General features: G+C 40.7%; 2 protein-coding genes across 14 annotated transcripts in view; one reads left to right on the top strand and one right to left on the bottom strand.

Annotated features, from left to right (window-relative positions):
* LOC148399406 (multiple PDZ domain protein) overlaps positions 1 to 26078 on the top strand; it is a 150665-nt gene that overhangs the window by 43968 nt on the left and 80619 nt on the right. The window lies entirely within an intron of this gene.
* Positions 1 to 26078, bottom strand: part of adgrl3.1 (adhesion G protein-coupled receptor L3.1) — a 114005-nt gene that overhangs the window by 38753 nt on the left and 49174 nt on the right. For all 13 annotated transcript variants that reach the window (XM_088373944.1, XM_088373943.1, XM_088373951.1 and 10 more), the window contains exons 5-9: positions 22919 to 23028; positions 14073 to 14087; positions 12327 to 13115; positions 1015 to 1422; positions 535 to 638 (exon numbers count right to left, since the gene is read on the bottom strand). In XM_088373944.1, the coding sequence (XP_088230070.1) occupies positions 535 to 638; positions 1015 to 1422; positions 12327 to 13115; positions 14073 to 14087; positions 22919 to 23028 (1426 nt within the window). The remainder of the gene's footprint in view (positions 1 to 534; positions 639 to 1014; positions 1423 to 12326; positions 13116 to 14072; positions 14088 to 22918; positions 23029 to 26078) is intronic.

The following is a 26078-nucleotide window of genomic DNA, read 5'->3' on the forward strand; positions in this document are numbered from 1 at the left end:
TGTTTTACAATTACCTAACAATATTTACAATCCCCTCATGTACCACTGGATCAGTACGTCGTGTGTGTTGCCAAAATGCACCCAGCGGGTCTCGCTGCAGGTCAGTGAATGGGGTGAGCGAGGAAGCCAGCTCAAAATGTGCATCATTGCTCCAACTGTCTAATGTTTGATGTTGATAGTTTACTGACCAAGTCAATGATCGGAGCAGCAGTGTTTGGACTGGGCAAAGTAATAGCTTCCCTTTCCAAACAAGGCTTCCTCATTGCGTTAAGCCTCTAGCATTTTTTGTCTCACGATATCGGCCGAAAGCAAACCATCAACACAAACAAACAAAAAAACCTGGAGATATCTGTACTCCCAACAGCTATATAGAATCTCTTGTGTTTCAAGCACTAGTTGGTAGCTTGACAAATGGAGATGGATACATGTGGGATAAATCATTCCCTGTGGTTGTTGTATCTCCATGCGTGAGAAATGATGCTCTGGGAAACTATCATAGTCCTCACAAAGGCAGGCAGAAACATCCACACTTACTTTCTGCATGATGTGGTTGACCCAAGGAGACGTGCAGTTGCTGAGGTCAGGGCCTTGAGGATCCCAGTAGCCCAAGTGGGCCATGCACATGTATGTGGCCACGCCTGCGAGAGTAGCAAAACTAATAAGGTGAGACAGCCCTGACATTCAACGAAAGACTCCTACACTTCATGCCGTGCCCGCGGGGGGAGCATGCGGGAGGTCTTTGTCATGTAAGCAAATTAACAAGAACAATGTATCCCGTGGAGGTACACTACTGTACACGTGTGTTGTGATGAATGGACGTACAAGATACAATGTTCATCATCTGTTAAAAAAATCTTAGCCTTGACCTTCAAGTGGAGCTACATTATTACATCGTGATCATTTCCTTGGAACATTTGAACCCTTTCCCAATAGGGCGGTGAAATCCTCATTAGTCTTAATTAGTAGAAGAGACTTTGAACATAAACATTTCACACAGTGACATCATCCACTTACCGAGTGTCCCGACCGGGCACGGCTGCTTGGCGAGTTGGCCTTGCTGGGTGCGGGGCCACGAAATATCAGCCATCACTCGAGGGCTACAAAAGTCTTGGGGAGGCAAAGCTGGGGGTTGCGGTGGCGCCGGGGGGACCTGCACGGGCGGGAAGCGGTCCCCGGCTTTGCGGTTGGTGTCTGGGATCTGATTGGTGTCTGACGGTGAACCGCCGGCCGGATTCATGACAGGCTGGCGGACTGTTGTGGTGGTTCGGTATCGCTGTCCCGGTGAGGTGGTGAGGAGAGGACGCGGGGTGGTGTAGTAAGGGGGAGCGCGAGTGGTGGTCGAACGACTGGTTGAGGATGAGGAGCCTCCTCCGACTGCACCTCCTCCTCCTCTGTTCGGAGGGATCATGGGCGGGCGGAAGTCTATGTAGGAAGACAGGCAACAGAAAGGCAAAGGTTAAGCTCCAAGACCAGCAAATACAGTTCACCCATTTCATCACATTATTCTATTTATGTTCAACGTCCCATCCTGTATTTTGTAATTGTCTCTCCCCTCATTTCAAGCATCTTGCCAATTTGATTCCTCACCCTAATTGTTAAAACCTGCTCCCCATTATCTTGTGTGTATGTAGACGATCTTACCCTTTGTGAAAGCAAAGGTTACTGATATTATAAATATTTATCATTTACATAATTATACTATAAATAGTATTGTAAAAGTACATGACCATACAATACCATATGACACTATATTGCGTCATTGTGTCATATACATAATTCATGATACAGTGACATCATGGGATGCATCATGGTCAATAATAAGTGTCCATATTTAATTGTAAAATAGTCTTAATTATTCACATTGAGTTCAGAAATAAAGAAGGAATGGAAGACATAGCAGGAGGGAAAAGTATGGCATGAGTGTTTGATGCTCGGCGTCTCCGAAAGTGCACATAGGATAGCAGCTTGTCTCATTCTATCTCTGAACTTGCTGCTGCAGCTCTGTGTGGTGCAAATCAATATTGCATTATAGCGTGTTAGATAAAGGGAAATATTTACACATTGCCTGCACAGAGGCCAAGTCAGAGCCCATGCTCACATCTTTAATTAAAAATGCTTTCAAATGAAACCTTTAGAGAGAACTTGTGAGGGCATCTCTGTCATTTTTATTTCCATCTTAACGGTGGATGGGCATCATCACAGATTCTTCAAATAATTGATTTTTAAGTGTTTTGATAATTGTGTGGAATTGATTGTTGATTAATCATATCATGAAACACTGCTTGGCTGCAACCAGCAAAGTAGATTGCAGGAGTCACAAGTTTATCATGGTTTCACACTTGCAGCAGCTGGCCAAAGATGGCAGTGTGAGTATCTCCTAGTCCTTATAATGACCTCAGGTGGAGGTGATCAGCGTGGGGGTCGAAGGTCATGGAGTTTTTACCACTCGGTCACTTGGACACTTAGTTATTTGAATACCTGCACATCGGATTAAATCATTTTTGGAGTAGAAAGCAAGCCATACTACACTCGGAAAGGAATACAGCAAGAACAATTGCCGGTCTGAGGGACAAGTTGTCAACATCTCCTACGCCCATGCAGCAACCACTGGAACAGAGGTTAGTCCCTACAAAGATCTTTACTTAAATGCAACTAGTGGATCTCTGCAATTGAGGCAGGATTAATCTGCTAAAGAAAATCACAACTTAATCCAGGAACTTTAGTTAAATGCCAAACCGAATAGACAGAAAATACTGAGCCTTCTCCCCTGGTGCTTTTGTATGAGATTGCTTGTCATGTTTACTGTTGTAATGATGGTCTGGCTAAATTAGCTTTTTTCAAATATATCTGTGTGAGGTCATGGAGTCACCTTCTTTTTACTGCGATGCTTGTTACCATTGATTTAATGATATTTGCACAGTCCTTTGGGTGTGAATAAAAGAGTGGGTAGAATGAGAAGAAGGTCTTTGTGGATATTTGCAATGAGGGGGTGTCTATATTATTCATTGTGACCACAAGTTGACCCTTCCTGTGGACTTTAATGAAAACCACCTTCCCTCTGTGTTTTTCCCTGGCCGGCCCGCTTAACTGACAGCCGTGAAACATCCCGCTGTACCTTCTGTACATTGGTTCTGTTCTCTTCATAACTTAATGGAGTGTTTCTCAACCTAAACAGAGCTGCTCCCTGTTCCTGAATTATTGCTGGCCCTGCCTTATGCATTCTCCACGGAACATTGCCATCAATCATGTGTGTCAGCAGTGGCCTAGGGACGAGCTGTCAATCTGTGTGTGTGTGCGCTCATGGTGGAAAAAAAAAGTGTGTGTGTGTGGGATGCACGATTAGGAGCCTTGCCACAACAGTAATGGTGTGAGTGTGTGTGTGTATGTGTGTGTGTCTGAGGGTGATGTCTGCTGTCATTTGAGTACAAGGCTGAAAACAGGGCTGGCAGCTAGGGGTGAGGCAACATAAAAGCCTGCGAGCATCATAGGCAAGGGGCCACATCATCTCTGTCTTTTCTTTTCCTCTGCTGCTCTCTTGACATTTTCCACCTGACATTTTCTGACTTGATTGCTCACTCATAACTTTCTTGTTCACACTTTTTAGTCTCCCTATTCCGAATTCCATTTGACAAAAAACTCTTTTTTTTTTTATCGCATTTATTCCTTTTGAACGTTCTTTTCTTTAAGGTGATAACATTTTTTGTAAAAGCCATAAATTCATCATGACTGCCACTCGAGCTGCTTTTAAAGAAATTGCAGAGCTGTATGTGACATGATGTCTGCATTATGAAAAAAAAAAAGTATGGATAGTTGTAGATGCGTTGATTTGTCAATCAAAGTCAAAGTCCAGCTGCCCAGGCTGTTAGTGTGCTTTGCTCTGTGATGCACATTACACAGAAAACAGCACGACACGTTTTCTCTATCACTACAATTGTCAGGCAATTATTTGTAATTGAATCATGCTTTTGATTTTCGCTTGTCACGATCATGTGAACATTATAATCGAATAAAAATGATTAATGTGCCCAAGCTACTTTATGAAAGTACCCTGATTGCACCGTGTAATGACACCACAGTTGGAGTTTAGTGTAAAAACAAACACCCTACAAAAATAATTACAAACATATTTAAATACAAGGCATGCTTTGTTTTATAAACATTACCAGTGATATCATTAAATCAGAATAAAAGCCCTTTGATATGCTAATTAGAATTAGCATCGACTTCCATAAGTGGTAATATTGAAAACAAGATATATTAATAGTGCTCAATCACAACTTTCTTCTAAATGTAAGTTTGTACTCTATACAGACTGCACAATATTTTTTCTTAACTTTTGTTTTGAAGATTCTATTTGTATTTTCTCACCAATTTATTTATTGATAGTTATTTTAAATTGAGTTTTTAAAGTTGAAAATCGTTATTGTCACACCAGCACATATTTCCAAGTGATATGTTTCAAAATACTGTTCTTCACATGCCTGGCAAAAATGAAATGAATTCAACTTAACACACTCTGACAGCTGTATAAAATGATGTGATAGGTTGGATCAAAACTTTCAGATGGGCCGCTAATTGTTTTTGATGACATTGTTTTTTTTATCAACTATTATGCTGCAACAAACTCTTTCAAGGAAAGTTGAAAGCTCGGCAGCAATGTTCATATATCACCCGAGGCTATTTGTTGCAGTATGACAATACCAAACTTCCTTTTGCAAAGAGTTATAGAACCCTAATAGAACCAATTATGATAATCTCCAAACATTAACCATAAATTCAAGGTCAGGACTTATTTTTGTTTTTGCTACAGTACTTCATTTGTCAGCAAAATTTGCTCTCAACGCGTAGTCTATCCCCTAGGAGCAACTGTTTGGCGCTGTGGGACCAAATCCAGATTCTGTGTCAGCGCCTTGGTCAATGAAAGTGACAGAAAATCAACCTCCCTTGTTTGTAGTTGTTGGCAAAAACAAGCATGCAAACTACACACACACACAAAGTCCTTGACTGTTGTTCTAAGAGCCTTTAATGTCAGCAGTGGACTGAAGTGTGTCTGGTTTTGCGCGTTATTGCTGAACCCAGTAGCATTTGTACACAAGCGGGTTAGGTCAGTTCATAATGCTAGACTTGTCACCACCAAAGGGGCTTGGAAAGAAAACATGCCATCCTCCAAAATGTGGACAGACATGATGTTGGATCATGTTTGTGTAGTGCGTGTTTGTGTTGTGCGTTTTCTCCATGCGGCTATAAGACTGCATATATCTGCCCGCCTCACATGCACTCTGTAGCCTGGAGTACTCTTGTTGACTTCTCACTCAATAAACAAAGGGACCTGTAAATCGTCAACACCAAGAGGCTGACGGGGGGTGGGAGAAAGAGCAAGAGCGAAGACAAACCTGGCAGGATTCCAACATGGTCAGGGAAAGACAGGCTGAAAGAACAGGAAGTGGGTGAAAAAAAAAAAAAAAGGGGGTGAGTTAAGAAAGTGGTGGTATGGGTTTTACAATATGCAGTATCGTTAAAACACACACACACACACACACACACACCACTCGAAGGGTGGGAAGGGACGCTTCCAAGGCAAAACGATAATCTAACTCCAGGACACAAAGCATTCGAGGCAGCCCAAACATTGGACAGGGCTGCATACTGCGATAACACACTCTCCCTATGGCTGACACACACACACTCGCACACACATACACATGCAGAGCTTGTGGCGAGTGGCTCGAGCTTGCTGATAAGACAGAATAGCGCACTTCAAAGCAGCGATAGTTTCAAGATAGAACGCCACCTCAGCTAATAAAGCCTCCATCCAAATGGCTGGCAGGTCCTGACAAGTTCAACTGTTAATTTTGTATGCACATTTAATTAAATCGGATTTTTCTTTACAAACACATCCAACCTGGACTAGTTTTTTCCTTGCATAAGCATGGCATACCGGGGTCAGTTGCGCTTTGCGGCCTACCGCTCGTTCAAAGCAATGTATATTTTGTTTTCCTGTTATTTTAGTTACTATCTATTTGGACGCTACCTAAAAGTAATGTGAGTCATCGAAGTGGCTGTGGTGGGTGTACACTAGATGTACAAGTGAGAGCACAAACCAAAGCTTTGTGGCTGAGCTTCCTTTCTTGGCTAACAAGCACTTCCATCGCACTGTTGCCATACACCAATTTACTGAAGCACATGCTGTAGAAGCTAACACCTGGGTCCTTCAATTTGAGGCACCGACTTCCAAAAAGGCTTTTCATCGCCACCTTTTTCCTCAAGCCGTACCGAGCACTGTTATTTCATACCTTTTTCAAATAATGCTGTTTTTATTGTGTTCAATAAATGTAGTGTCCATTTTCGAAGATGTGTGTCTGGATTCGTCGTCACAAATACTTGACCATACCTCTCAGTAAATCTGCATCAGGTTAATCCATTAACTATTAATAATAATTGTTAGTTGTGACACGTGTATTCATTTCTTGCAATACAGTGGGTCTCCTCTCCACCCCGGTGTTCCGGATATGCCAGCCTAATTTGGCACCGGGCCGCTCAGTAGACGGAGAAGCGTCGTGGAAGCCAAACACGCACAGACGGCCTGGCGGGGGCCTTTCAATCGATAAGGACACACCGCAGGCAAAGAACAGGTGTTGCAGACTCTCTAAAGAAAAGTCTCTGGTGAGGAGCTTGCGTCGTAATCTGTTTAGCAGAGGAGAAGATGAGGCTGGGAATGGAAAAGCAGAGAAAGAAGCTACGGATGCAAGTGGAAGATGTGAGTGAGGAATAAAGCCCCTTAGGAAAGAAGTGAGAGCTGCGGTATTAACGTGTAAGATTGTGATATCACACTTTTGCAAGTTGGTGAAGTTTAGATTTAACAAGATTCACAAATGTTCTCATAATATGATTTATCACTTTAAAATTCCCCACGCAGACACAACCCTTTGGATGAAAAAGTCCGCAGTAGAAGCTCAAGGACACACAAGCAAACACACACACAAACTGGTGTGTGCTGAGGCTCAGAGTAATCAGTAATGTGGTGAAAGAGGGTTCTCCACTCCAGCCATAAACCGGTGTTATTCTCTCTACTTAAGCTTGTTTCCAACATTTCCTGCCATGCTTATCCCTACCGGCTGATTGCAATCAGGAAGGAGCGGTGGAACGGAGGGGAAGAGGGGAGGAAACGACAGCAGGAGAGGAGAGCTGGCAAAGAGGTGGAACAGGAGAGGAGAAAGAGGACAGGAGAGGAAAGCAGAGGAGACGGGGGTAGGGGTGAGGAGAGGACACGGGGGGAGTAAATAAATGGCAGAGGGTTAAGACAATAGCTACTCCATGCTTGACTTCCCAAGGAAATGGGACACTGTGATCTCAGCCATTAAGGTTGAGAGGTGAACTTTTAAATTTCCGCTAACTGACAGAGTGGCGAGAAGGGCCAATTCGAGTTCAGTCCAGTATGGCCGTCTATTAAACACAATGATATAATACCACATTTTAATGACTCGCTGTGATTGAGGAGATCACTTCCGACACTTATGCAAAAGGGGATGACACTAATTGAGTTTTTGTTTGTTGCTTCGAGAGGTCATCCCCTACCGCAGCATTGCAATCATGCAAAGTATGATAGCTAAGGAAAAGTATTTTCAAATCACCAGTAATTGAAATATGGACAACCAAGCTATAGTTTTGCCAAAGTATAATGAACAGGTAAAACGATACTTTTCCAAAGATTCTTCCAAAAAAGTATCTTCTACCTTGGAAGAGAATTTAAGTACTGCATAAGTAGCGTAATTTCCGGACTATTAGCCGCACACCTATATTAGTCACACTGAACTATATTCCGCAGATGTTTTAAATTAAATGTCCTCATTTCTATTAGCCTTATTACCAAAACAGGGTATTTGTTTATAATATAATAAAACAATGGGAAAAAATCCATAGATAAGGTGCACTGGATTATAAGGTAAATTCAAAGCTTGTGCAAATAGTGGTGTTTTATAGTCTGGAAATTCCGGTAAATTAATACTTGTCTGTGAAAGTTTGTAGACCAATAAATACTTTAGATAAGGAAGCAAGCATGTAGGGAAATCAATAGATAGATGGAAGAAATAGAATAGCTATTTATATGTGAGGAGGTTACTAGATACTGTGGGTGGAACTAGGAATTATGTGAATAGAAGAATTAGAAAGGTAACTCGGTCTCCAGATCTGAAATAGAAAAAAATCAACTAACACAATAAAGCAGGATGTGGCAAAACAAAGCTGGGAAAAGGGATAGAGATGCATCATGAATTACGTTTGCAACTTTGTTGGGAAAAAAAACAACTTTCCAAAGAGCAAGGCAAAGCAGACTGGATGTGTTAAATTATTCAAACGTTTCATCTGCGCCACGCTGCTTGCGTAGGCTCGGCCTCTACAATATGCATGTACGAGGACATGATGAAACAAGTCCATAAACAGAAATGAGTTTACATGGGAATGTTTGGAAGTGAAGGGTTGGAGAGAAGGCCGATGTTGAGAAGTGACTTTGACTTTAGACGTTCATGTGCGTGGTCTCGATTAGTATGAGGACGTTCCTTAAGTGATCCGGGAACTGAAAAAGAGGGCAGATTAAGTGGGTGATAAGTAAAGCCAGAGAAAAACAAGGTTGGCTAAAAGAAAGATATATGAATAAAGGAAAGGGAAATGTTAAGATTCCTGCCATTGTGAGTGCTTGTGTGAATGATGATGACGAGTGAGAGAATGGGAGACTCGGCAGACAAAGACTAAACACAAACAGACGTGGGACAAAAACGAGCCGGTTCACTTTCTTCTCAAGTGCCAAGAGGAAAAAAAAAAAAAAAAACTGTGGCTTTCAAACATTCAAATTCCCGTTGCCTACTTCCGACGTCAATCCGGCGCATTACATGTGGGTATTTTTGTGTCACCTTTTGCTTAGCCTGAGAAGACTTCTTGCCTGTGATATTCAAAGTTGGAATTTGAAAGAAAACTTTACTGGGGGTTTTTTCAGTTTTTTTCTGAGCTGTGCTGCCGTATTGGAGTTGGTTGCATATTGATGAGACCCTTAAAGAATCTCTAGCGGAAACAAAATATGACAAAAATAAGAAAACAAAGACTAAGTTTAAAGTTTTCTTCAAACAAGCAGACACATTTGGTTTTACATAAAATGCTTATCTCTTGTTGGTGACGAGTTCATGAACCCTGCAATAATAAGTATAACCTTTTTGAAAAAAAATCTGCCTTAAAGGATGTAAATGGGTAAAATTGAGGACGGATCACTAAATTATTAAAATCAGAATCCAATCAAGAACACGCACGCGCACACATAGCTTAGCAGAATATTTCTTCATGAAACAAACCACAAACTGAACTGATCTTGAATTTTCCCTCAGGAGATCAATAAGCAATCTTCTCAGTAAAGGATTATCTTCAACTTTGAAAGCAGACAGTTTGCTCATCACGTATCATTTTGGATGGCTCGGAGGAAGGGAATGGCTACTTGTGTTTACGCCCCCAGATCTGAATCCAAGTCTTGTTCGTAACATGCAGTACCAATGAAAAACACAGTGGCTGAAGCTGTGTCAAATATTCTGTGTACTGCAAGGTTCCCTACCCTGAAGAAGTGTACGAAAGCATATTCCGACAAATATCAGAAAGTGCAGGTGGCAAAAGGGGAAAAAAATGTCGTCAGCTCAGTTTCTCGTTCCTGTATCTTATTTGGAAGGTGAATGACACCTTGGCATTACTGAGCTGCCAAATGTATTTCAGCGTGTGAAGGTGTTAGTGTCCCCATTAAAGGTGTATAAATTCATACCTTTATACACTCAAATAAAAAAAAATTCTGCTATATATATATATATATATATATATATATATATATATACACACGTATATCTCCACGTATATCTCCAGACTGTTATCTTAGTGGAGAAAACTGAATTTAACTATGTTGTCACGTCATGTCACAAAAGTAATTTTCTGATGTCACCGTGAAGATGCACACAGTTGCAGCATAGTTCCACTTTCATTGGTGGTCCTTAAAAGATCCGTTGTTATTTGATGTTGATGTTGTTTGAGAGTCACCTCCGACAGCTGTCTGACAGCAGCTCCACCTTGAGATTTACAACTCCAATGCAGCAATTTTGCGAGATCTCTGTAAAAGAAGCTTACTTGTCACCTGATATTCCCCACAATGAGAAAATCATGCAGTTGAGGTAGCTAATTTATTCCTTGTCTTCATTGAGCGATAGCGTCAAGGGAGGCGCAGGGTAAAGCAGCGAGGCCGCATTGATTGTATGTATTTATCTCTGGCTGGTCAGCAGTCTGGCTCGTTGATGTGCATTGGAGGTCATTCTCCACATTGAATCCTCATTGATCTCCTCTTTAGACCCTCCTGACACACTCGGAGCTCCATTATGACAGTGATCACACTCAAGTGTACACCGATAAACATGCATGTGCAATCATGAATAGGATAACTGCGTTGCACAAGTGCGATGCACGCCATCGCACATTTTTAAAGCCCTGATCGGTACAAACCAAATTCGATGCCGCTTCTCTCTGTAATTCGCTGTACTGCGCCTCTTTACTCGATGTAAGAGCATGCGTTAATTCGGGCAACATTTAATAAGCCATATAGCCAGACTGTCTTGAAGACTCCATTGAAAGCATTGAAAGAAGATTACACTGGGAAAATAGTACTTATGGCCTCAAGCTTTCACTCTTATGTGTCCAGAGTTGGTTCAAACATCACATTACTGTAGAGTCTAAAGTGATCTCTCAACTTAATACAACTTGACCCCAGACTCTCACAGGAACCACCTGGAACATCCATATAAGTTGTCCATCCGATTAAACGAGTAAGGTATCCATGCGTATTTAACTCCAGATAACTGCACAGATTTAAATTTTCCTGTTTTGTTTTGTTAGCTAAACTTTGAATCAACAGAGACTGAACCTCATCCCACAGCAAAGCCCCAAAACAATTCATTGTGCGTAGGTGGTTCATTGTCAGTTGTCTGGTAGCGAGAAGAAAAGAAAAAAAAAAAAAACGAACAGCTGCTGTGCACTGCACACTGAAAAACAGGAGTGAATAGGAAACAAAATTTGATGCAACAATCAAATTGCAGATTATCTAGAAACTTAATATGAATATAAGAGCAGTTGGTGCATCAGTAGCTGATATCAAAGAGCTAACCATATCTGCATCCAGTACCAGGATACTTGAAAAAATATAACATAAATTCTCACTGTCAGTCTGTTTCATCAGCTTTATAACTGTCCTACCCCAAGGAACATGTTTTCCCCATATACTAGAAAAACGTGTAATTGCACATTCACTGCAGTAGGTGGCACCTCTGCAGAGGTGTACTTATAAGTTTTTAGACAAATGATATTTATTCATGGTCGAATATTTTCTCCTTCCTTGGGTGGCATTAGAAATAAGAATTGAGAAGCCCTGGGTTAATATGCCAATGCTCTCAAAATGATTACAATATGAAACAAAAAAGTGGAAAATCATTTTTAGAAACTCTGATAGTAGTGCTGATTGAAAATACAATTTTCTTGTGCCTTTGCCAAACATCCGCCCTTACTACAACTGCCACTCGCTTGTCAGTGCCCCTGCTTTAAAGCTAACAACAGCACTTCCGTATGTCATTGTCCGATATAATATTTCTCATCTTTTGATCATGTTCAACAAACATTTTCAAGTCGAGTTCTTTTTTGTTGAGGCTTGTTAAATACACAAAGATCAATAAAATGTGCATATTTTCTTTCAACTTGCTTTTTGATTAGCATCAAAGAAAGTAGTGCCATCCAACTTTAAAAGTAATCTCGGGTTTTCTTTAATCACTAAAAACGCAGATACCATGAGTGAGATATCATAATTGAGAACTATGTAGGCACAGATGGTGATTTCCCCCCCACCCCCCCTCTATCCTATTTATGGTATTTTTCAGAATTTAATTATTGGCATAAGATTAGTGACTGAGTATCCCTTATGTCACTACAGAAAAAGCAATTGGCATGAAATTATTAATCATTTCAAAAATGCCAAGGTACAACTAATGTGAAGAAAAAGACATCCTTCTCAAGGACTTATTTCTCTTATCAAAGCTGAAAACGCTGAATGAAATAGTGGAGTGTGAGATTAGAGCCCGTGAGTATCCCTTATGTCACGACAAAAAAGTAAATTATCAGTCATTACAAAAATGTCAATGTACTGCTAATGTTAAGATAAAAACATCCTGCCCAGGGATTTATTTCTTTGATCTCATGTATGATAGTAAAAGAGAAAAGATCTGAAGGTAAGAGTGACTAGCAAAGTGGCGAGATTCAGAACTTACCATTGTTGCCAAAGTCGAGTGAGTACTTGACCACGTGATAGTTATTCCACACGTAGAGAAGGTTGTCTCTCGGGTTGTAATCCACTGCAGCGATGTACTGATAGGAGTTAGGGAACGGTATGTTGACACTCGTCTCCTTGCTCTTGTCCGTGTTGTACATGTAGTCGATCTTGTTCCCCGTCCCTTCGTTATCATCGTCTTCGTAGACAGTCTTGACTACGTACAGAACGCCGCAGATCATGAAAGCATTGGAAGCGGAGCGTTTGTCGTAACTAGTGTCCCATGAGCCTTCGATGCGTAGGGTGTAAGGGTTAAGCTGGCTCACCACAACGCGCCCGTTGTTCTGCTCGGTTGCATAAATCACCCAGAGTCCGTTTTCATCCACCGCCAAGTCGATGTCCGATTTGCCTCCCCAGCGGTACGGGGAGGTGTCGTGATAGTTGGCATTGGCGATGATGGCCTCGCCGCTTTTAATACGTGTGCGGAGGTCAAACTTGACAATGTTGCGGGTACGCTCTTTGTTGAAGAAGAGCGCACCGTCATAAACGACAAAGCCGGTGCCGTCCACACGGTGCGGCAGTTTGTATGTCGTGGTCGGCCGGCCCGCAATAAAGTCTTCCTTGGATGAGTACTCGGTCAACGTGTCAGTACGATATGGTGTCCAGGGCATGTAGTAAATCTTGTCTGAAGCCTGCAGCGGGTCTTTGCACCAGGCCCCAGATTGGTGGTCGGACTCAAAAAGATGTTCACTTTGGTACACTCCTCGCAGAATTCCCGGGCAGAGAAACACTAAAGGATGAATAACACCATATTTACATTAGGGGGATTTCTTTTTTTATGGAAAGATAAAATGTCAACTAGCCTGACTTTTTTCCTTGACAAGTCCATTATTTTTTGTGTGTTTCGGCTTGGCTTAGATCGTGTTGCGATGAGCCACGATGATTGCAGAGCACAGCAACAGATAATACCAGCATATTGTCGCTAAGACAAAACGGGCACATTTACCCACCCCCTCTTTCTCCGAGTCCCACTTTCCCTCCCATCGCAGCTCCTCATTAGTTCTATGTCTCTTTCTTCCTGCCTTTCTTTTTTCCGTCATTTTTTTTTCCCCCTACTGTTTTTGCAATTGCAACAACAATTAATTTCCCGCTCTGTGTTTGGTATCTCCATCTTGGAATACTGAGGTCATGTTTATGAGCGATGTGGGAGATGCAGTGAATCGTGGGTGGCTAGTGAGACCTGACTTGAGTCATTTAACTGGAAAGTTGTCCCCTTTGTAGACACAAACTATACAGTACTATAATCCAGACATAGAAAAAGACATGCCAAATGCTCGTTGCGATTTTCCAATTCTTCTCATTGCGGTTTTCCAATTCTTCTCGCTTATATGATTCCAGCTCTTATGCAACCGACTGGGAATATTAATTGAACTTTGATTAGGTATTCAAAGCACTGGTGTCATTTTCATATCACACAGGAAGATTCCGAAATATTAAATGTCAAAGCAATCCTAGATTCATTGGCTCATCATAAAAACGTGCTTGACCCTTGGAGAGTTTTGCTAAGTGACGCTCTCGTCTATCCGATACCACGAAACAATATGAAGTGTATCTAATGAGAACCGGTGTTTCGAAATTGCCTCGACATGCTGAGATCAGGCTGTCTTAATAAAACCGCAATGACAGCGAGATAGATGGGCTTTGACCATAAGGCACGCAATACTATTTAAGAACATGCTGGGCTTACCTTTTTGTTCGACCTCTGCCGGGACCATTGATGGAATTTGAAGGAAAAAAATAGACAGAGAAGAGAGAAAGACAGAGAGGGACAAAAGACAAAAATTGATTAACGATGGAATAATAAGGAAATCATGATAATAAAATCTCCCATCTACATAATTATGGTCATATTTCATGCTAACCTTGTGAAAGTGCAAGGAGGCTCTCCATGTGCGATAGCTAATAAGATTTCACAAAGGATGCGGCTGTGCTACAAGCTGGAAGTTATCTGACGGCTTTGAATGTCTTGTTATTCCCACACCCATTTGAGATATAATATCTGTAAATGCTTCAAACACTCAACTACAAAGTACCAGGAGTTTATTCGAAGGAGGCATCTATTTGAGTCGTACACATGCTGGCTGATGTCCATTAATTGGTCACAATAGGAATAAAATTGTCTTATTTTTCACACTGTTTCTATTCACGCGTGCTATTATTTTCATTTTATTTTTGTCGTCAAAAAGACTCATGGTCATATATAACACACTCATCTTGCCTAAGCAGAGAAGTCCACCTATTAGTGCAGGTATTAATTATCATACAGCGTAGATAATGCAGAAGTATGAAATGAGGATACAAGTTTTTAATGTATGCTACTAACAAGAGAGTCAAAAACAACGGCTGCGATTACTGGGAGTCCATTTCAATGCACCAACTGATATTGAAGCACTAAAACCCGCTCGTGCAGCACGGCGGCGAGTTAATGCCTAGTGGACGTCACCTCCACTGTAGGACTCTTTGTGTGTGATTGTTCAGATGTGTGGGATCACGCTGATTGTGCTGCTTTGCTCCATTCCCAACAAAGCAATTCCCTCTCTATTATATTCAAAGCACTCTCCTCAGAGCTCACTTTGGCTGAGGGTTATTCATGTCGCCCCCTCAGTGAAATGTGCACACTTGCTTAGAGCCTTAAAAACATATGAATTCCATTCCACCTTAGTCCCTTGTGTGTGCGGGGAGGGGCGGGGGGGATGAGTGTCTTGTGAACATAGCAGAAACCTAATCCTGCAAGCAGTTCCCCTTGTGTCTTTCAAGACCGTTAGCTACCTGCTGAATGGAACTGCTCCCCTGAGAGCAGAAGAAGAGCGGAGGCACGGATGATGCTTTCAAGGTAAAACATTTGGAAGGACTTTGGACCACTTTTTTTTTTTTTTTTTTTTTTACAGCCCAAGGGTACGACGCATCTCATTGCATCCATACATTTAATACATTAAAGACAAAACTCGTAAGCACGCACAAACACGTGTGACATGCAGAAACATATGGAAACACGTATGCGACAGTTAAATCACTAGCTCATGAAAAATGCATGGAAACTGGTGCGGCTTAGCTAGTAAAGCGATGGTGTTGAAGTTAAAAAAAAAAAAAAATGGTTTTGAGAAAGAGAGAGAGAGCAAGCATTATTTATTTAATAATTTCTATCTATCGATCGATCTATCGATCTATCGATCTATCGATATTTATTTTTATATATGCCATTATAAAACATCCATGATAGCTACATATTTCTTCTCCCTCAATCAGATTTGTAGTTTTTAGATTTGCCTTTTTAGCATTTATTTTTTGGGAGAGAAACTATATTTGAAACAAACCAAAGAAAACAAGGACACCCACGCCCCTTTTGAAAAAATGTAGGCCTTGTGTTGCATTTGTTTTCTGAAGTCCCACTTTAGTCATGCAGGAGGTCTGAGATAAAGCTTGTGTATGCATATGAAACGAGATGGGATGATGGAATGACAAATCTCACACACACTCTTGGATGCCCATATGACACTCGTTGGCTGCATAAGTATGGATGGCAAATCACCACAGTGAACAAGGACTTTGATTCAACTGCAGTTCCTTCATAGCCTTCGAAAAGTGAGAAATGTGCCTGCTTCAAGGTTGCATTTGACAAATGAAAACCGCAACAAATGTTGCAAATGGCACACCAAATGTCATACAAATGCCGTTCAATTTGTATTGCTACTTCTTGTGTTGCCATATTAGAGGACCTCTCAATCAGTGAGCTCAGTGTGGGGAAATTTCCAGACATCCCTCCTTGTAATTTCAAGGAAAGGGCAGTAAAACCTCTGTCATGAATCACAGGCTTCATATTTTTGTGTTCACAGTAGAGCAGATTGACTACACATACTGAAACTGAGTTTTTTTTTTCTCAAGGTTAAAAGCAAAATAAAAAACACTACAAGTAATCTGGCCAAAAAATGGACACGTATAGTAATGATGACACAAATCACTGTTAGGAATTTTACATTGGTGTGTGTGTGCATGTGTATCTGATTGTTGATGAATCAGGTCTTGAAGCAGAAGAGGAAAATTGGAGCGCACTTGACTGCATCTAAGTTTAACTCTGGATTGTATTTTAAGAAAAGGCATGACGTCAGCTATGGAAATTTCCGCTTCAACTGCACCTGCTATGGCACAGCTTCTTTGGACAGCATTATTCAGTTTAATGCTGGAATTGAAACAGGAGTTTGATAGCCACTTCTGTAAAAAAGGCAATTAATAATAATAAATGAATAAAAAAAAACAATGAAAACAGACTGTAATTATTATTTGTAAATTTGATACAGCTCTTAGATTGCGTAAGTAGGTTACAGTCGCTAAGGTCTGTATTACTTTCAAGAGTTGCTCTAATTTCTATTATATATTCACCCAAAATAACATAATTAATAATAAACTGATACATTATGAAATAATACTAATGCTTTGAGAATGCTTAGTTTATTGATGCTTTCCTGTCCCTTTTTTCTTTTTTTTTTTTTTTTTTATACCCACACACCGACGAAGTAGCGATGTTCACCTTACTTCGCAGCGGTGTGAAGATAATTAGCATTTTTATTGAAAACGTATGCTTTATTAAGGATGTATCGGACTGTGCAGAAAGACAGTGCGCCGCGGGGCACGCGCGTGTTTGTGTGTGTGTCCTTGTGCAGACTGGTGGTGACAGAAGCCTTACCACGATTATCTCTAATCTCCAATCAGCCTGCTATAGCCCAAGGTCAATTACGGGCATTTTTTTTTTTTTTTTTCTTTGGTCTCTTACTTCATTATTATCTCATTTCTTTTCTCAGCCTGCTTCTCCTCACCTGACATTCTGCCATTTCATTCCCTGCTTTTCTACAATTTCTTCCATCCCAGAGACTGTCCACCTCTCCACGCGTGTTTTATCAGTTAATTCCCTATTTCTGCTCTTTGTCTGCTGGCCTTGTCTAACCTATTTCTCTCTATCGCTGTTTCGGCTGTCAGTCTGCCTCCTTCGCTCTCTCCCTCTGTTCCTTTGGTTCCTTTTCCATCTTCCCTTTGCTTGGTGTTGAAAACACTCAAACGCACACCCGTTCACAGGCGCACACAGAAATAGGGCTTCTCATGTCATCATGATGGAATTCTTCCAAGAGTCCAATTTGACGGAAGTCTTTAATTGGACAGACAAGAAGGTGATTTTATCTTTTAATTAGCTTTCCTCCCGTGCCAATCGCTATTGTTTAAAAAAGAAAGTATGGGTATTGCGTAACATATCACTAGCTTTTTCTGATTAATACGCTAAATGTAGACTAATGGCTTCATAAGTGCAATTGGAGAGCCACTGAGATGATGATGGGGAAGAAAATGGTAGAGATGATCCCAAGTGCTTTTGATGGATGAACATGAATGAAGCAATGGATGTATTGATATAAATATGTTGTGTATTGTGGCGGAGATTCAGCATATCCGTGCATGTGTGCATGTTCAAATATTTTAAAAAGATGGATGTGATAAAAATTGGGAGCAACTTCTTTATTTTTTTTAAAAGTGAAGACAATTTGTAATTTTAGTATTGACACATGACACAATTTGTCTTTGCGGGCCACATAAACTCATGTGGCGGGCCGTATCTGGCCCCCGGGTTTTGCGTATGACACCAATAATGTAAATCATTTCAGATCTGATTTTAAAAAATTGTAATATACGCTTTTCTGTGATTAAAGTCTATGAATACTTTTAAAAGCATGTTTTGAAACCGGATGTAGTTTTTAGTGAACTACTTTTGATTTTTTTTTTTTTTTTTTTACCTTGTTTAAAATGTCCTTAAATCTTTTGTTTGGAATTGCTTTTAAGTGTTATAGTTTTAATACTGTGAAGTACTTTTAGTCGCCTTGTGACAAGAACAATATAAGAAAAATGCTGGACCCTTGTACAATATTGGGAACATATTTTTCAGGGGAAAATTTTGAGTCTGAATGACAGGAATTTACGGTAGATCTTTTGAGTGGGCCTGCACTGCTTCCTGCCAGTATTTACTGTACAATAGCGCTGGTAAATGTCGGCCAAAGCTTTCTGGCTCGATTGGCATATGCAACTGTCAAACACTCATACCGCAGAGAGCCGGAGAAAGCAGGAGCCAAAAGGAGGGGAGAGCACTTGATTTTCGCTCTGGAAAACCGCCAAAATCCAGCAGAGCAGCGAAGACCGATGAAGAGTTGAGATAGTACTTCAAGCCAAAAAGAGGGGTTGCGATGATGGCGCAAATTTCCCTGAAAACTCAACCGTACATAATGTAATTACCTGTTTTACAACCGTCTTTGTGATTTGCTTACGGCGTCCGCAGAGAGGCGAGCGTACCTGCCGCTACTTTAACCTCGGGAGCCCGGGGAAGGTGCACGCCGGCGTGAAGTGGCGTCTCATTGGAGCGACGCTCATAATCAAGCTCTGATTACCACCAGATGGTTTCAGAGGAGATCGCCAGGGGTCAAGTGCTCGCACTTTGCAGATAGAGCGCTTTCACTGCATTTAATGCATGGGGGAGGTCTGCACTAACTCCCCACAACTTTGGGTACATGCGTACAATTTAAAGCCTGGTTTCCACTGCAGTTGGTTGATTTAATTGTTGGGCCGTACAAAGAGATGGGCATAATTGATCAATGAATTGATTATGATGGATGGCAATCAATGTTGTTGAGTTGTGTCTTGGCAAAATTGAGTGCAGTCCTCAGCAGAGGCACTTTGAATTCAGTCTCAGCTAGTGTGTGGTCTAAAAGGGATTTTTTTCTTTTGGAACAATCCATTTCTTTGATTGTTAAAACAGCGGATTGGGAAAACACATTGCTTAGGATTTCTGCCATCTCTATGAGTCCGTTTTTGATTAAGGACATTTAGTCAAACGGCCGTCCCTAGTCCAAACTGTATTTTTCAATGATTTTCTTTTTCCACAATTTTTTTTTCGGTTACAGTACAGTCATGCTTGCATGGAGTTGCCCTAAATATGATTCTGTCCTCTCATTGGTCAATTGTCATTTCTTTATTGACAATAAATTGACAAGTGGGGTGGAAATTATAGTAGATTGTGTTTTTGAATAATGTTGTTGCTCCACATTTCTTTTTAATGACATGCTGTCTCAATTTTTATGATGTCACAGTACGTCCTGTGTAGCAAAAATGACTACCCCCGCTGTCAAAATGATTGTTGCATTAAATGTAATTTATAATTTGCATTAAAATTAATTTGATTGTACCAATATTATACATCTGCAGAATCTGTCATCCAGCTCATGATATCAACAAATAGTCGAACCGAGGCAACTGAACCGTTCTTAGTTGTTTTCCCGCTAAGGAAAAAAATGCATCTTCAGTTCTTCGAACAGAAGAGGATAACAGATATCCATTATTGTCAGTTTACAGTAATGTTCTGACATCTCTCCTGCAAAGAATGTCTCCAAGTCAAGTGTCACCTAATGAGCCGTTTCGCTACAAGCCAAGTGACTGACTCTCCTACTGTTTATGCAAAACGACCATTCGCCAGCCAAACGTGGCAACAAGAATAAAAACAACCGGCACCATTCAGAGTCGTAAAAAAAAGGAACTCCCCATTTAGAATTTAAAACTTTACATAAATGTTTTTAACAACCAAGAAGAGTATCCTTCCCCGATGCCTCGATTGAATTTTCGGGCGGAATAAGCTTGGTATTTTCTGTTATTTATTGTGATGTGGAACTGCACCGCATTACACAGAGAGATGTTTCTAATGTTTTTTTCTCCTGCGAATAAAGTATCGCCGCATGCATGCATATTGCTGAATTAAGCTCACAGCATCAGCCAAATCTGCTTTTAGATGTAAATATGACCACCTGTTGGTTTGCGAGTGTTTTTGAAAGGCGTGAGTTGAAGACCACTGACACATATTTCACAAAAGGGCCTTCTTTTCATTGATCGGTCTTGATTTACAGCAACAATTTGGAGATATTTCACTGCTTAATGTCTCGTAAAATTTATCTCGCCAACAAAGCCGCTGACAACATTGATTTGCTATGTCAAGCGCGGCGGCTTGATCAAAGACGGCTGGATCTTTGGACAGGAGTATCTTATTCCAAGCTTCAGACATTATTGCGCCTTTCAAAGCAAATTGATTTCATAAATATTCGAAGGATACAATGTGAGGGCTCGATGGAGGGCATTTGAGTGTGAGTCCTGCTAGAGGTTTTCTTGTTTAAAACAAAAGTTGAGTGGCACATCAAAACCTCCATACAAAAGTTTTGGGCAATAAATAGAGAGGCTTTGTGTAACATGACCACCATCACAAAAGTTTTCGTACATCTGCCGATAATACAAATCATTTGTTCATCTTATTTTTATTTCATACGAAAATAAAGTGTGTAGCTACGATTGATTCATACAGCTGATTGATTAAAATGGCTTCATGGATAGAGGTTAGGAATTTGGATAATTTTTATTTGATTTTTTTACTTAGTTATGGAATATATATTTCTTGCTGAATTTTATGTCGAAACTAAAATGCACTATTCACAGTGTACAAGATGAAGATCCGAGTAAAAAACAAGCACACACCCAGTTTTAAAGCTTTGCATGTGTGTGGTCGAGTGGAGCCATGAACGGTTGGGCATTAAGCGGGTATCAGGTTGTGGTTCCATCTGCTCCAGAGAGGGCTCCGATAGTCATATTATTTAATCTGCTGGTCATTCTAGACGGCAGGCAAGAGCCGTTTAGCCAGACATAATTGAATGCTTCAGAGTGGGCAATCACCTTGGCCGCTGGACGGACTTGGGTGTCAAGGCTCGCTCAGAAAAAGACTCCAAAGAAGTATCTGATATCTGTAGCACTTTGGGAAACGTTCAAAGGACACGCGTGCATTTGTGTTACATTAAAGGAGACGTAATGCATTCTGACCGCAACCAAAATCTAACCCCAGAATAGTTGTTTGATGTGTTCTCATTCACGGGAATAATACAAAATGTGTTTTTTTTGTTGTAATTGTTTGACTAAAAATTGTCGCAGCTCTCAAATTTGCAGTCATTGTACAATTGTAGCTGTAGCATTATGGACTTTGATTTAAATCAAAAGCAGTTTGGGTTGCTGCATAAAAACAACAAAATTATACTTTCCATCTCATTCCATGTGAGTCCAGATTGATGTTGAATTTGTTTGTGATTCAATTGTTTTTGTTCCAACATGGTGCGCCGTTGTCTCGTTTTTTTGACATATGGCAAAAATCAAATCCATCTGGGTTGTGGGAGCTACTTTTAAAACCTCTTGTGTTAGAAAGTAAAGCACGGATGGAATCCATTCACAATCGCGCCATAAAACTAAAACAGAAGTTGTGGTTAAAACTGTGCCGTTGGACAAACCCTCAAAGCTTAAATGTGACAGGAAACATCAAGGACAAATAGATGTCTTCAAACCACAAGACTTTCTTTTGAACTCCCCAACGTTCACTGAGCCTAAAGCTGGAACCCAGATTTGGAAGAAAGTATGTTGAAAGAAGAAAAAGAACGTTTCACACATGTCCCAGGAAGGTTTCACTCCAGTGGATACAACCTCCTAGACTGTTATCACTTGGTCAAAGTTCATGCGGCCATCTGTCATCATTCGACTTCTCATACTTCCCTCCCTCGGACCTTTCCCAGTGAGCATTGAGCCGTCCTCATTTTCCTTCACCGCACGATAAATCCACATCCTTATGAATTAATCTGGATTTTTGGGTTGAGGATTAATACCAGACATTTCCCCGATAGTTGGATTTCGACTTCGAGCTTTATTCACCCACTTCTAATATACAGTAAGAGGTGCCTAAAAAAAGCCTGCCCTTATAAAGTTAATTGTCACATTGTCAGATAAGTATTTGATAAATTTACCATTGTTTTATTATATATATTGCTATCGTATTTTGAAGTGGTGTCGAGGGTTAGGGCACTGCTTCTCATGTTGTTCCACCTCTGATAAAATAAAAAGATTGCTTGGACACAATTGCTAAGTGTCCGAACAATTGTGGGAAATTTTGTTGAAAGTTTATTTATTGTTGTCGGGACAACAATTAGTGCACAACTACCTTGAAAATGTAACTAAGTTACTTGACTGATTACTTGATATTAAAAGTAACTGTTATGTTATAATTACTTCATCAGTTACATTTAACAGATGCCGACAACACCATATAACATAAATTGACGGACATTTTTTCCAATAGTATCTATATATGAATGTATGTGTATATGTGCGGGTTTGTGTGTAAATTTTTATTCTTTGCCACCTAAAATTTTTATTTAAAAAAAATGCATTAACCGTATACGTATGATAAATATCTCAGTGATGCAGAGCAGAAGAATTTTGATGGATGTCAATATTTACAAGTCTACTGTATGATCTATTATTTTATTATTTGAATTTCTTCTTTTCTTACTTTCGAATGTAATTTACTTTTTATTTATATTGTTCGAAAATATATAAAGGTCATTCATTCATAAGGCGTTGCGATGCGTTTAAGCACCACCGTAACAATGGCTAATCCACATTTTATATTCTAAAAAGAATCATACTTACTATAAGGAACACATTCGTACTGGACCTCCAGGTACTTGTATGTTCCAGGACACGGATCAGGAAAAACATCTGGGCCGGCCACTACAGCACACTGGGTACGGTTGTTGCATCTACACAGAGAGGCAAACACATATTGTCTTGTAAACAAACGTACACAGACCTTGACATACTGTAGTGTTAAATCAAATATATTGCAAGCACTCAAGCAATATAACACATCAACCGACACACACAATGCATGAAAAGAACCTTTAAATTGACAAAAGCATAGAGGAAATCACACAGGTAGTCTACACGCGCTCTGAAGGACACGTCTGTTATCGTGTGTTTGTGTGCACAAGCCTTGATATGCCACCTTTTTATTGTGTAGACATTTCTTTATGTGTGTGTTTTTAAGAAGTCCATTGTAGTCCACACAAGGAAAAATACTAAGACGAGCTCCCTTCACCTCTTGGATTGCGTGTCTGCGGTAACGATAAGTTACGGCTTTAAGAGTGTTTTGACACACACTCCAGATAATGAATTTCAATCATCAAGGGGGAGGGGGGGGCTCTCTCCTCCGATACGTGAAAAATATTTCTCGCTCTTGTTAACACGGATTTCAAATTGCAGTGTGTATTTCGACGTCTACGGTTTGTATGCTTGTGGTGTATGTGTCAATATTGAAACAACATTTTGAAAGGGTAACTCTGACCTTTTAAATGAAAATGTTTGCAAGCCAGTCCTCATAATCAATAATGATTGGTTGGATTTTTACCATCAGTTCAGGCATCAAATAGGAACGCCGAGTCTTAAAAATAATTAGTAAAACTATTTGAAAGAAAAATGTGCATGACTTGGGATACACAAAGAAAACCTATTTTAAATCAGATGAGGAGGTACTTCTTTCCTCTAGTGAATATTTTCTTTCAATTAGTACAACTGTTCCATTCCTCAGTCTTTCCCTCTGTGCACCTGTCAAACAGGCGACATTTACATTAAAATCATTCTGATTTTTCCCATTGAGATATTTTTAATGAGCGTGTCAAACCCGCCTCAAGTCTCTTTTGCTACGCTGCCATTGTGTCATTTGCATATCATGAAATATGCATGAAAACTAATTTAATTTTGACTTCAATATTCGCGGAGAACACTGAACTATTATCTGATCTGGTTTGCGTTTGTTACTGACCGTCGCATCTCTGCCGGTGTTTTAGCACTCTAACAGGTCTAAAACTCTATTTGTTGCAAATGTCTGTCATATTCTAATAACAATACCCTGCAGTCCTCACACCGCTCAGCCTCCCCTCTTTTGTCTCGCATCTCTGCTTTTTAATTTCTTGCCCCGGTGCCTTCATCATCGGTCACCTGTCACCGCTGCGAGTTGCAGACTGCTGGTGTCGAAGTGTGTATGTGTATAGTTGCGGCGGGGAGGGGGGGGGGGGGTTAGATGGGACACCCCATTGCAAGTTGGCTGTGAATACTGACTGATTGGACTCAAATGATTGGCCCACACAAGTGAGAAAAAAAAAAAAAAGTCTCGTTTAACGACCTCCAAGCTGAACAAATGCTCCTGTAGTTATGATGGCATCAACCTGTTGAGCCTCTTCTCACCTGTTTGATAGCCAGTCAAATCTTCATATGAACATCCATATTTCATCAGTTTTAGTGTCTCTAACTTTATTCCATCAAAAAAAAGTATTCATTGCAATCACAGTTGACCCGCATTAAATAAACAATAATGCAGAAGAAATAGAACATGCAAATAAAGTTTGGAGAGTGCCAAAAGGGAGAACATCTTGAATACGTATGAGCATGTTTATTTCGACTTCTTGACAGCTCAGGTCCTTGAACTTTCTTGGCTGAGTCATAAAACACTCAAGGTTTTTCACTACTATTTTAATTAGAGGGTATAGAGCAAAGATTTGACATAATCTTTGCTGCTTGCTCCATCACTCTCTGCGCTATCACTCCTTTCCTCTCTATTTTTGTCTGCACCATCTTCCTTTATCTCTCTCTTCTCTACACGCTGCCTAAGCCAAGATCATAAACCAATTTCTCTCACTGCCATTGCCTTTATCCTTCCTGCCAGAGAATTATTCTTCTCCCTCCGCTCATCTTTGTCTCTCATTCCATCTGTCTGTTTATCAGTCTTAAACTCACTTTGCAGCAGCTTCCCTCCCCAGACATGTTTGCTTGACTTCCTATTCCCGATTCCTTTCTGGCCCACAGTGTGTTCTCCTTAATATCGTTTGCGTTCCAAATCTCCCCCGGAGCATCATCTACATTGCCACCCCCCCCCCCCCTCCAACTCCTCCACCACCCCCTCATTCCCTCCATCTTTAGTCAAGCCTGTGCTGACGTCACAGTTGGTCTGAGCCAGTTGTCTGAGTCATATCCAAAAATGACTCCCTTATGTCCTCTGCACTTCCTCCTTATCTCCTGATGTGTTCATCCAGCAAAAATTTACGAGTCGCGTTTCGCCCTTGTGATGAATTTAACGTGCACACATGTATCCATCCGCCTTTCTTGAACGTTCTTTCAACAGTGGAAATGGCTCAATCTGTTTCTCCCGTGCGTTGCCTGGTGTTGGCATAAAAGCTCCCACCCCCTTTTTTTTTTTTTTTTTTTAATTAGCATGACCACATCAAAACAAGGCAGTGGCCTGGATACAGCTACAGCCTTGCCTGCTGGCTTTCTTCCCTGCAACACACACAAACAAACTAGCAACAAAGCTGAGCTGTGGCAGACAGGCGAAGACAGAGCTACGCTTCTGCAATGGGTGCTGCTGCTGCTGCTGTTATCATGTGTGATGTTTTTTCACTTTGTTTGGCAGGCCTGCCTTCACTCCGTCTCTGCCTCTCGCTTCCTCACATGAACATAACTGACTAATGATTTGATGAGGCTGACGGAGCTGCTGATGGAGCGTGCCTGTGTGCGTGCAAGTGTGCCCATGTTTGATGCCTGTGTGTGTGGTGAGAGGGAAGCACAACAACAAAAAAATGGAATAAATATTTGTGTGTGCACGCGTGCATGTGCGTATTGGTGTCAGTTGCCTGCGTACAGATGTGTTGAGGAACTATATAATTACAGCATAAGTGAGAGCTGGAAGATAATCATGAGTTGAAAGAGTTGTCTGGGAGTGAGTGACGCACAAAGTCTTTGGAATTAACATTTAAAT

Source organism: Syngnathus floridae, chromosome 4 (genome assembly GCF_059516105.1).
Source record: "Syngnathus floridae isolate MCC-2025c chromosome 4, RoL_Sflo_1.0, whole genome shotgun sequence".
Classification (NCBI taxonomy): Eukaryota; Metazoa; Chordata; class Actinopteri; order Syngnathiformes; family Syngnathidae; genus Syngnathus; species Syngnathus floridae.